General features: G+C 47.3%; 1 protein-coding gene across 1 annotated transcript in view; it reads right to left on the bottom strand.

The window, feature by feature from the left end:
* The window catches only part of Adra1b (adrenoceptor alpha 1B), a 117,928-nt gene that overhangs the window by 54,613 nt on the left and 50,682 nt on the right, over positions 1-12,633 (bottom strand). The window contains exons 2-3 of the mRNA XM_048435971.3: positions 3,374-3,420; positions 1,726-2,867 (exon numbers count right to left, since the gene is read on the bottom strand). Coding sequence (XP_048291928.1) covers positions 1,726-2,674 — 949 coding nt within the window. The 5' untranslated portion in view covers positions 2,675-2,867; positions 3,374-3,420. The remainder of the gene's footprint in view (positions 1-1,725; positions 2,868-3,373; positions 3,421-12,633) is intronic.

The following is a 12,633-nucleotide window of genomic DNA, read 5'->3' as shown; positions in this document are numbered from 1 at the left end:
AGAAACCCTCGGCTACCTCCACTAGGGGCTTGATTTAGAGTATTGACATCTAATATGTATTAAATACTTGCTGAGGTTCAGATCCTTTCCTGTCTTTTCATTACATCAGCACAAACCCCTTGGAGCAAAGACTAATTAATCCCATTTTGCAGATGAAGAAACTGAGACTCACAGAGGAGCAGTGATCACCCCAAGGTCATATGGCTGATGAGAGACCAAGTCACACCTACACAGAACCACGATCTTAGAGATGGCCCAATGCAGTTCAAGCTAACCCATTGTTAATCAAACAAGGCTGTCAAAGGTGCCAAGACCTTGAGAAGGAGACTCATTCTCCTCATTCTCCACTGCATTGGGACATAATCACTCCTGGGAACGAATTTCAAGCTTTTTCTATTTAACACTATTGAAAAAATATTTCTGAATAGCATTAGTCTGCCAGACTTCCTTTAAAAAAGATCACAGAGACAGTATGTTACATAGATTTTTTTTCCTAAAAAAAGGGAAACTCTTGGTAACCATTTACTGCCTTTTCATTCACCCGTTACTGGCAGAAGTGGTGTGACTCTGGAGTCACAGCTGCAGCAGGGGTTTGGTCACGCAGAGACCCTGCAAGGATGGCTGGTGTGTGAGGTCTGTTGCATGTTTGCAGTTGCTGCCCTCTCTTCTGGTACCATGCCCTGAGCACTTCCATTCATTCCCCCCCCCCCCCCCGCCCTGTTCTCATCAGAGGATAGGAGAGGAAATCAAAGCAGAACCATGCACCAGAGAAGGAACAAGGATTTCCTAAGCCATGTGAATAGTATGTCACGGCACCTCCCCTCTGTTTATTTTAGGTAGACCTTGGGTTTGTTTTTGCTCTAGCAGGAAGCGGGCAGCCTTTTGAACAATTTACTTACTAGGACCCCCCCCCCCCCCAAGTCAAAACTGATGGACGCATTTTTGTAGATGGGGCAGGAGGCACTGAGTTCCATCTTGCTTAGTTTTGGCTTCTTATCGTCAAAGCTGAGGGTCGGCTATAATAAAATTCCGAGCATTTTATAAGTCACCAGAGTTCGGAGCATTTTGGGGGGTGAAAACTGAGGATGTTTCTCTTTGAGATCCTGAGCTTCAGAAACTTAAAAGCCCCTAAAAAGCTGTGTGGCTGTAAAATGCTGTAATATCTGGTAAGAACGACAGTGCAGAGAGAGAAGAGCCAGTAGAGAGGGAGGAGGGTCGGGGAGGCCGCAGCCACTGCAAGGTTGAGAAACGTGGTCCCTGCAAATATTGAATGAACACTGCCTCTCTCTGTAGGAGCCGCCTCCCTGCTTCCCCAATGCCGCGTCTGCAGTAACTACAAACTATTTGGTATGCTGCCTTAGTGACGCTGCCTTCTCAGACACATCGTTACTACCGAAATAACACTGGTGTGATGTTGGAGCCCTGTGTCCTTTTTAATTATTAAACCGAGGCCAGTGAGTGAGTCATTCCACATCCCAGATTCTCCTCCCGAGCTTCTATTTCAAGTGCCTAGTGCCTTAGCTTTTTTTTTTTCACCAACACCTGAGTTGGTTCTTAGCCAATTCCCCAATCTGCAAAGCCTTTGCAGAACAAACAGTATTATCCAATCTCCAAACACACATTGATAAAATAAAAATAACCAAACCAACACAAAAACTTTAGGGTGAGACCATCAGGAAACCCAAGGAAAAAGGTCTATCTCCCCTCTGCTAGTCCCCAACTTACCAAGTGGGAGAGCGATGAAGAAGGGGAGCCAACACAAGATGAACATTCCGACTACAATGCCCAAGGTTTTGGCTGCTTTCTTTTCCCTGGAGAACTTAAAAAGTTTGACAGCTATGGAACTCCTGGGGTTGTGGCCCTTGGCCTTGGTACTGCTGAGGGTGTCCTCATGAAAGTTCTTGGAGTGGATCCTCAGGGTCAGCTCCTTGGAGTTGGACATCTCCTTCATGACTCCCGCCTCCAGATTCTTAGTGGTCCTCTTGGCCACGATGTAGACCCGGCAGTACATGACCAGAATGACCGCGAGTGGGATGTAGAAGGAGCCCAGGGAGGAAAAGAGGGCGTAGAAGGGTTCTTCAGTGACCCCGCATTCCTTGTCATCATTGGGCGCAGGTTCTTTCCAGCCAAGGAGTGGCCCGATGGAGATGACCGTGGACAAGACCCACACACTGAGGAGTGCCAAGATGGCCTTCCTGCGGGTTACCAGTGTAGGGTACTGCAGAGAGTAGCGCACCCCAATGTAGCGATCAATGGAGATGGCACATAGGCTCAGGATGGAGGCCGTGCAGCACAGGACATCCACCGCTGCCCAGATGTCACAGAAGATGCGCCCCAGCACCCAGTAGCCAAGCACTTCCAGGGTAGCGGAGAAGGGCAGGACTGTGAAACTCAACAGCAGGTCAGCAATGGCCAGGTTGACAATGAAGTAGTTGGTGGGCGTCCGCAGGTGCCGATTGCAGGCCACTGACAGGATGACCAGGATGTTGCCCACGATGGCAAAGAGGATGAAGGCGCCCAGCACCAGGCCCACAGAGATGGCCCTGGTGATGTCCAGCTGGGGCAGTGTGGAGTTGCTCGAGGTCTGGTTGGGGCCAGTGAAGTTGGCATCTTTCAACTCTCCCCAGTGGGCAGGTGCTGATGTGTTGTGGCCGGTGTCCAGATTGGGATTCATTTTAGAGTCCGCCCTCCATAGCCAGGAAGGAGATTGGGCTCGGAAGGGCTGCGACCAAGGCTCCTCAGCTGCCCTGAAACTTTGCTCCCTCCGTGGTCTTCTTTCCAGAGGCGTCTTCCTGACGAGAAGTCATCTCCCCCGGGCAGCCCAGCCCGGCAGCACGTCGCCTGCCTGCACCCAGCGGCTCGCTCGCCTGTCAGAGGGAGGAGGAAAGAGGGGACGAGGCGGCAGCTCCAAGTTTAATGGTCCACGTCAGGCGCGCCTGGCCGGGCTGGCGCGGGAGCGCGGGGAGGAGCGGGCGCCGGGCCGGGGGTGCCCGGCTGTGCCCGGCACGCGGAGGGACTGCGGACCGCGGTGCCTTCTCTGCCCAGCGATCGCGAGGAGGGTCCGCTTTCAATGAGCCGCCTCTGGGCTGACTGCACGGCGGTGACATCAGGCGGGGAAGCCCGGGCGCCCTGACTCTGTGCGGCACTAGGGGGCAATGCGGGTCCAGCCAAGGCGCCCAGCCCCGACGCCGCCGCCAGCTGGGTCGGCCAGGAGACCAACCGCGCCAGGCACTGTTCCCTCTGTGGGGATGGGGCGGGGAACAGAACAGGGATCCGGGTGTGGGCGTCCCGGTTCATACATCCCAGGGGGCCCTCTGGGATTATTTCCCCTCCTGTTCACGCTTCAGTTAAAAGGTGGGCTGGGGATGCTTACCTCTAATGGGGTCTCCTGGAGTCAAGCCAATGCAACTTGTCCGGCTTCTACAGAAGGAAAATAAATCCCAGGGTTAGGCAGGTGGTAGGGACTTGAGTCACATCTGAGACCAGACAGGTACTTTTTTTCCCCCTTGTAACCTCTATGGCCTTGATAAAACCTAGAGGTTCAATTATTCATTCATTTGTTCGTTCACTTATTCCGGCACACATTCCTTCAGTGGGCTATTAATGTTCACCTCCAGAAAACAGCTCGGTCCTAGGCACTCTTCTCCAGCAGCTGCAGGTGTAGCCAGATTCCTGACCTGTATGTGGGAGCGTACATTCTAGAGAGTCTAGACAAAAGACACGAACCAGCGAGATTGAGGTATGGTATCTCACGGCAGGAGTGAAGATTAATTGAAGACAGGGGCATGCAACCAGGTTATAGAGAACCGTGAATTGGAAGTTTGTTTTGTTTTTAAAGACAGTCAGGTTGCCCTCCAGCCCATTGTGGAATCACTCTGAACTCTCGGGTTTTCTATCTCCCCAGGGCTGGAATTATAGGTATGCATTGACCACTGCCAGTTTGTGCTGGACTGGGGATGGAACCCAGGGCCTCATGCGTACTAGACAAGCACATACTCTATCAACTGGACAGCATCTCCAGTCTGAGCTAGACATAGAAGTAGGTGTTTGGAATGTCACAAAGGAGAGAGCTGAGTAAGGATGGAGGGGGAGGGGAGAGGGAGCTAGTTGGCCCGGTGGGAGTAAAGAGCGTGGACAGACTGCCAAACTCTGTGGAAGGGGCTTGGATGATCTTGGTCATCTGTTGGTTCTTTTTTTGTCTTGCCTTGTGTTCATGTTGGTTATTAAGCTACAAGGCCTGCTTGCAGAGGTGGGTGATGGTATGCAAATACAAGAAGAGAAAAAAATAAAGGCAAATCAAGAAAGAATTTTCGTGTTAGCTTGATTTTTTTTTGAAACAAGGTTTCCTTTTACAGTCCAGGTTCATTTTGAACTCAAGACCCTCATGTCCCCATCTTCTGGTGCTGGCTAAACCAATACATGGGTTCCTCGCCTGTGTGCTAAGTTCATTTTGCCTTTTCTCAAGACCTGATGAGAGGAGAACTAGCCTTATTCTGATTTCTGTTACCCACAGAGAAGGTAAACCCTTCGTTCAAGGACATATACTTATCGAGGAGAAGAGCTGAACCCCACTGCTGGTTCTCTCTACTCCAGTGCTGAGTACTTAGCTGCAGATTCACACAGGTTCTATAGGGCAAAGTAGGGGTCAGAGTGGATAGAGCTTTTTTTTTTTTTTTTTTTTTTTTTTAAATGGCTCACTTTGGGGCCCAAGTTACTACTGCCGGCAAGGGACCCACATTTGTTGAGTGAGCTGGTAGTGAAACATTTACTTGTATCCCTCCCTTTCTCCTCTCTGCTCTTTCTTGTTTTCTGTTTTTGACTGGGTCTTGTTGTGTAGCCCACAATGGCCTTGAACTCACTACCAAAATGGCCCCAAATTTTAAAATCTTCTGGCCTCAGTCTTTTCAGTGCTAGGGTGGCAGGCATGAGCCACCACACCCAGCTTGCTTATTTTCTTTCGGCTTTAACAGGTCTTTGAGAGAAGCATAACTGTTCTCCATGGACTCACAAGAACAGTGAAGTAGAGAGTTAGCCATATACTGGAAGCACGAAGCAGGACAGGACAGTGGCTGTTGAACGGAAAGGAGAGATCCGATACCCCTTTCTTCCAGTCCACAAGCCACAGCCCAAATTTCTTATTTCAGCTTTTTGATAACCACTATATTTCGATTAAGGGGCGAGGAAGTTAGGCACGATGCAAGATGATTCACTTGAGAGTTCTTTAACCTAAAGTTGGATTCCTCATCCCTTTCTATTTGTACTTTTTTAAAATTGATTTTTATTGAGCTCTACATTTTTCTCTGCTCCTCTCATTGCCTCTCTTCTCCTATTTGTACTTTTTGGATTGGATTAAGGTTTTATTTGTTTGTGTTTTTTGGATTCACTGTATTATTTTGAGTGTATATGTATAATACCCACATGCACAGCTGTGAGCTACATGCAACATTCATGCCTGGTGCCTGCAAAGGTCAAAGGATGGCATGGAGTCCCCTGGAATTGAAATTGGGATGGTTGTGAACCACCATGTAGGTGGTGGGAGCTGAACCTGAATCCTCTGCAAGAGCAGCAAAGGCTTTTGACTGACGAACCACCCTTCCAGACCTTGATAGTTAGAGAGAGATGCCTTACTTGTGGCCCAGGCTGGCCTAGAACCTACTGTTAGCTCAGGATGGCCACAAATTCATGGTAATCTTCCTTTTGTCCCGGCTTCTTAACTGCTGCTGTTGTGAGCATGTATCAATATACATTTAAAGCCTTAATCTTCTCCCATGAAAATGCACAAGTTCTCCAGTTCCACAAAGTATACAATTCCAAGAAGTTTCTCCGAGGTAAAAATCAATCAATCAATCAATCAATCAATCAATCAATCAATCAATCAAATGAACCCAACTGTGATGCAGACATCCTTGAAAACCGACTCCCCCATTTCAATTATCTGTCCTAAATTGCCTTTAGATATTTAAAACTATGCGATGTTTAGGCTTGTGGTAATGCGGATCTGTAGGAGCTCCTAAGACCTTAACATACCATTTTGGCTTCATAGAGATGGTGCAGAGACAAAGGCCAGCTGGCACAGGCAGTCGGGCCGTTGACCCCTTTCTCTGACCCACAGAACAGGGCTTCTCCTGATGCATAAAAAAGCCACCCATAACCATTCCCGACTTACACAATGACATGTGGACCAGGACAGCGTCTGCAGCCTTCAGCCTGTGATCTTAATCAAGAGGTTTGGTTTTGGAAAGCTCTGGTACTATTGTGTATGGGGACAGAGGCTAGTCCCAATGACCTTTGCAGATACCCTTGTGCGCTGGCTGGGTAGACTAGCCCCTAAATCCGTCCGGCTACCCTCCCTTTATTACATCTCCTGTGGGAGATGACAGTGGGACACCATCCCAGTTTCCTACGTATCTTGAGGGCTAGGAAGGCAGACATTTCCTGGAGTTGTTTCCTCTCAGGGGTGATGCGGGGCATGAAGAGAGTACTGGTGAGCTGGGGCAAAGCTGATTTGTACGAAGTCAGGGATGTGGGTACTGGAAGGGAGAAGCAGAATAAAGAACAAATTCCCAGTTCACGTTTTGACTTGTGGCCTGTTTCTCACTTCCTGGGGCATTACTTTTGGAAGCTACTAAGCAACCAGCAGCACACCACAGAATCCACTGAAGTGGTCTCTATGTATTCACAGCAAACAGATGCTATGTGAAAACCCAGTGCCTCCAACATTGTTTTCTTATGGTGGCAAAAGACCAGGAGGGAAGAAACACACATGTGCACACACACACACACACACACACACACACACACACACACACACATGCACGTGCATGCACGCGCACGCACACATGTGCACACGCACACACATGCACATGTACACTCAGGCTCACGTGCACACGCGTGTGCACCCACCCACACATCATAGAGAGCAAATCTGAGATTCAGGGTTGGCTTATCTATATTACCAAAAAGAATAGTTTACTGTCCAGGTGAGGACTTGTGGTATCAGTCAGGTGTCAGGATGTGGAAGAGATTATTGAGGCAGAGGGGAAAGTCAAACATCCTTGCAGCTTTCTGACGTGCTGTCATTTACCAGCTCTTTCCCACAGGCCAAACAAACATGTCCCACCGCAAAGCAAACAGGTCTGCCTTCATGGCAGACACGAGGCAGGGCCCCCACTAATCGAACCCTGCTGATGGTCACCTCTTTACTCTCCTCCGTCCCTCGTCTCACTGGAGATACCTCTTTGCCCTTCTGGAAGAGTTTTGACCCACGGAATTGTTTGGGTATCATGAGGCTACAGACGATATTTCATTTTCTCAGTACTCCCTGGGGCAAAGCCAAGCACAGAGCTCTGACTCACTGGAGGCCTGGGGAAGAAGCATCTTTTCATTACCCATCTTATTATATTAGAAACCTCTGATCTTGCAGACTTTCATTTATGTGAGTCCTCTAGGAGAAGCTGCCCCTGAGTCTGAACAGAGGGGAAACTGAGGCTGGCAGTGTTTTACCTAGGACACTTATGGGAGGCAATCTCTCTCCTGAAATTATAGAGTTATTTTATTTTTTACTTATGGTTTACTATGTCTCACTCTCTGCAGGTTAAATCCAATCAGATATTGACAGGTTTGTGGGTTTTGTGCTAGGTACCGCACAGAGTGCTGTGCAGGAATCAAAGATTACTTAACTAAGCAAATGGTAACCTGTCACACACCACCCTCCAAGCATGGGGAATACAGGGAATACATGCTTAGAGAGAACCTTCCATATGCCAGGCACTCCTCATAATCGTCCAAGTGGGGACTCACGCCCATTTTACAAAGGAGGAAACTGAGGCTCAGCAAGGTTCTGGACATGACCAAGGCTCTCCAGTGAGCAGTCAACCTCTGTATGCAGAGCGTTATTATCTGGCTTCAAAGCTGCAGTACAGTCTGCTCTCTGCACCAGACTGAGATTTAAAAAAAAACGCAGCCGAATGCTCCGTCTTAGCCTGAAGGAAATCACAGCAGGCAACATTGAATGGGGCCAGGGCCCTGAGGTAGGGGAGGTCAGGCAGGCGGGATGGCAGGACCATTTCCCATAGAAGGTTCTGCAGAGGCATTCCTTGGGCCAGCCTGCCTTACCCATTGGTGCTCGGTCTGTCAAAGACTTGACAGCTGGTTTGGGTTCATTGTAATTTCCACTCCATCCTTTAAGAGCAACTAATGTGGTTTGGGGGAGGGGAATAAAGTATTAAGAGTCAGAAGTTTGACATCTCATTGACTGGGTTTATATCTTATTTTCATAATTGGTGATCTTGGGTAAATCACATAACCACCTTGGACTCCAAGCTTCCCTACTGGTGAGATCACAATCACCATAGTTCCTGCTTCCTAAGGACATGGTGAAGACTGAGTGTGATATTATGTGAAAAGTGCCAAGTGCAAGATGATAGTAACATCTTTCAGCCAGGAGTGGCAAGGCGTTTAGTAAGTATTTGGCATGGGGCCAAAATGCTTGCCATACTATGTCTTAGTTAATTGTGACAATGATATCAGGTAGATGCTGCTATTTTGGACAATGGATGAATGGGGAAACTGTGGTTGAGTGATTAAATGAGGCAATAGGACTAGCAGATAGTATGGGTAGGATACAATGCAACCCATACATGAGGTGAAAAAGCAAAAGGCACTGATGCTGTGGGGTGCCAACTCCATGAAGTACCCTGGGACTGTGGGCTCTTGAGGGAGAATTTTTGTTAGAGGGACAAGAAGGGTCCTGTCCTTTTATCTGGACAGGGGATGCTGGCTGCAGCAGACATACATGCTACTTCTAAAGACAGCATACATGTCAAAGACTCCCAAGAGTGAGGGATCTCAGCTCCATGTGTGCGGAATGGCTTTTGTCGGCGGTAAATCTCGATAAGCTTGGATTCCCCCAATTCAGTGCATGCACCCCATCCTGTAAGCAAGGAGGGCTCCGGAACAGCACTCAGCAGCAAACTGATGAAGATGAATCGCCTGGTCATCCAGAGGCTGAATTCACATCCCACGTTAGGGGAGAGCCTGGGAGCCCAGGGTTCAAGCCTAGGGCGCCTGTGCATAGACTCTGACAGTTCGACTCGCTGTGGGTCCTGAGAACGAGTCTTTTATGCCAGCTAGCCCGTGTCGGAGAAAATGATGCCAGAGTCACCTAACAACACGTGCGGCAGGCATCGACGCTTACGGCAACAGGCTCCTCACAGTTGCCCCTTCACCCTGAGCACTAACTACCACTACACATCAGGACCAGGAACTTTTAGAATGTCAGAACAGCAGCAGCAGCAGCCACTGCCACCACCACCGCCGCGGCCGCCACCACTGCCACTGCCGCCACAGTAATTGTAGCAGCAACAGGAACAGCAGCAGCAACTACACCATCAACCCACCCCAACTCTAAAGATCATCTAGCCCAGGGTAAACAAACTGTAGTCCGTGGATTAAACCAGCCTGTGCGCCTGTTTATTTATTTATTTTAATTTTAAATAAAAGTCTCATTGAAATTTCGTGTTGTTTGTGTGTAGGCTATGACAATTTTCACACTATATGTGCAAAACTGAGTTTTTGCAACATCTGGGTCATCTGACCTATACAGCCAGATTTTGCTATATCTGCTCTCTGAAACTTTGTGGAAAGCTCTTAATTGAGTCTGGCTTTCTAATTTTCCACGTGGGGACACAAAGGCCCTGGAAGAGGGTGGGGCTCGTCTTGAGGCCGAGCCAGTGTCAGTAGCCAAGAGATGTGACTCCACGCTCGTAGCTCCGTTGCCACGGGTATCATGTTTCTGCATCATGCCACAGGCTCTCAGTGTGAATGCAGTTTTAGTGGCTCAGCTGGGTGACCTTTGGGCAAGCTATATAGGCTGTTTCAGTTCCTTAACTTACTTGTGCCCCAGGGATAAGGCTTCCAATTCCTTGAGACAAAGCACATAGTAGCAGGTGGTGGTGCAAATGAAGATGCTCAGGTCTTTAAAGCTTAGGCTGTAAGCTGGCTATCAAAAACCCCCAATCAAAGGCTGCCACTGTTATTACATTAACACGTTCTGTAATTTTATATTTATAACCTAGATATGCATGTATGTATATTATCATGGTCGCCTATGCATCTATTCATTTATCATTTATCTGTCAATTACCTATCATTGTTTATGTATCTGTCATGTATGTATGTATTTAACTATTATATATGCATCTATGTATGTATGCATTTATTGCTCGTGATTTTCTTTAATTCTTTGTTGTGGCTTCTTCAGGGTCAACTTCTTGTTTGGAGCCTTAACCAATTTATTTCTATCCTGTTTCTTACAACTGTCTGTGACTCTTTTGACTCTCTCCTACTTTCTGTTTCCTTCCTTCTCTCTTTCACTTTGGGGCAACAATGCGAATCCAGTGTTTTACTATTTATTATTTATCATAGAACACAACTTGAATTGAATGAAGTGAGTTGATGCTGGTCTTCCTTGTGCTCGTGAACTGTGCAGTCTGAAATGATGGGGAAGCCGAGGATTGGGTCTGACATTGAACAAGGGGGCGGGTTAAAGGAGGAGAGAAAAGGAATACAGGATACAAGGCTTGAATTTCTCTGTCCATTTTTTTTTCTTCCTCATTTGTACTTTCTTATCCAAACCACACAAGCCTTTTGGGGGATTTTCACTTGCGGTGGTCACCAAGTTCAAAGTGTTCTAAAGGAAGTGGTGGGAATTTTTTCCTCAGGGGTATCTAAAAATTGTATCGGGACAAAGCGCCTCCTAGCTCTAGGGGGTGGAGGACAAACCAGACCCCAGGGGAGCAAGGCAGAGGAGTGAACTCAGACTGGCTTCTGCTTCCTTGTCTTTCTTCTTGGGTAGAGATGTCCTGGGATGATATAGGCAATCTTGTTAATTGTATGGGGCATCACTTTGGGCACAGGGACATGGTGAGGGAGAAGAGGGTGTGTGTGTGTGTGTGTGTGTGTGTGTGTGTGTGTGTGTGTGAGAGAGAGAGAGAGAGAGAGAGAGAGAGAGAGAGAGAGAGAGAGAGTTTGCTCTGCACATCTCAGTAGAACACTGGGTAATGATGAGACAGGAAGTGCCCAGAGATTCTCAGCTGTTTGCTGGACACCAAATAAAAGATTTGGAAGCTTGCCTGGAGAGTCCTTAAAAGAGGAGGGGAGGAAGAGGAGGCTTCCTGGTCTCTTGTCTCTCGTCTTCTTATGGGGACTCTGTTGGTGAGTAGAAAATGTTTTGGAAACTTCTAAACAAGAGAAATCTGGGATAATGGACGTTAGCTACAAGATGTGCATTCCCAGGAGGCCCCGTCTATCTCTTCTGCTCCCACAGAAGTGTGAAGCACTTCGTGATAGACTTTGCCTGCTTCCTGTGGCCCCATTTATATTAAATGATTTTTTTGGTACATATAGGCACTGGTAAATGCCAAGGTCACCCATGTGAGTCACCTCATCTAACTGCTCACACTACTTTTTTTTTTTTTGGTGACAGATATTGTTGGCTCTTTTCTATAGGTAAGGAAACAGGTTGGAAGAGATTCAGCAACTTGCCTGGAATTATGCAAATGTGGGATTGTAATAGAGGCCGTCTGATGAGAAAGCCGATACTTTTCATCTCTTTGGTACCCCACACTTGGCTCTGGTTTGATGCTGCTGTTAAAAAAAAAATCAACAGCAAAAACACTTCAGAAAGTTCTGGGCAAGTCTCAGTAGACCAGGGGCACAAATCCATGGGAGCAGAAGTCTTTGGGGTTGTGTTACAGGACAGCACAGATGTGGGCCCTTCTCTGTAGGATCCAAGGATTAGATCTCTCCTCCAATAAGGAAAATGTGTTATACGTACAAATGAAATGTTTTTTGGCCATAAAATTTGAAATCTTACATCAAATGTGGTGATGCATGCTGGTAGTTCTGGCACTCATGAGAAGGAGGCAGAAAGGTCAGGAGTTCAAGGCTTGCCTCTCCTGTATTGCAAGTTAGACGTCAGTCTGACATCCTCAGTCATCAGAGAAATGCAAATCAAAACAACTCCGAGATTCCATCTTACACCTGTAAGAATGGCCAAGATAAAAAACACTGATGACAACTTATGCTGGAGAGGTTGTAAGGAAAAGGGAACACTTCTGCTTTGCTGGCGGGAATGCAAGCTGGTACAACCCCTTTGGATATCAGTGTGGTGGTTTCTCAGAAAATTAAGAAACAACCTTCCTCAAGACCCAGTAACACCACTTTTGGGTATATATCCAAAGGATGCTCAATCATACCACAAGGACATGTGCTCAACTATGTTCATAGCAGCATTGTTTGTCATAGCCAGAACCTTGAACTGACCTAAATGCCTCTCGACTGAAGACTGGATAAGGAAAATGTGGTACATTTACACAATGGAGTACTACACAGCAGAAAAAAAAATAGTGACATCTTGAAATTTACAGGCAAATGAATGGAGCTAGAAAACATTGTTTTGAGTGAGGTAACCCAGACACAGAAAGACAATTATCATATGGACTCACTCATAAGTGGTTTTTAAACATAAAGCAAAGAAAGCCAGCCTACAAACCACAATCCCAGAGAATTTAGACAACAATGAGGACACTAAGAAAGACTTACATAGATCTAATCCACATGGGAAGTAGAAAG

This window comes from Myodes glareolus, chromosome 9, assembly GCF_982192425.1.
Source record: "Myodes glareolus chromosome 9, mMyoGla1.1, whole genome shotgun sequence".
In the NCBI taxonomy this organism is placed as follows: Eukaryota; Metazoa; Chordata; class Mammalia; order Rodentia; family Cricetidae; genus Myodes; species Myodes glareolus.
Note: the sequence above shows the minus strand (reverse complement) of the source record. Positions and strands in the feature narration are given on the sequence as shown.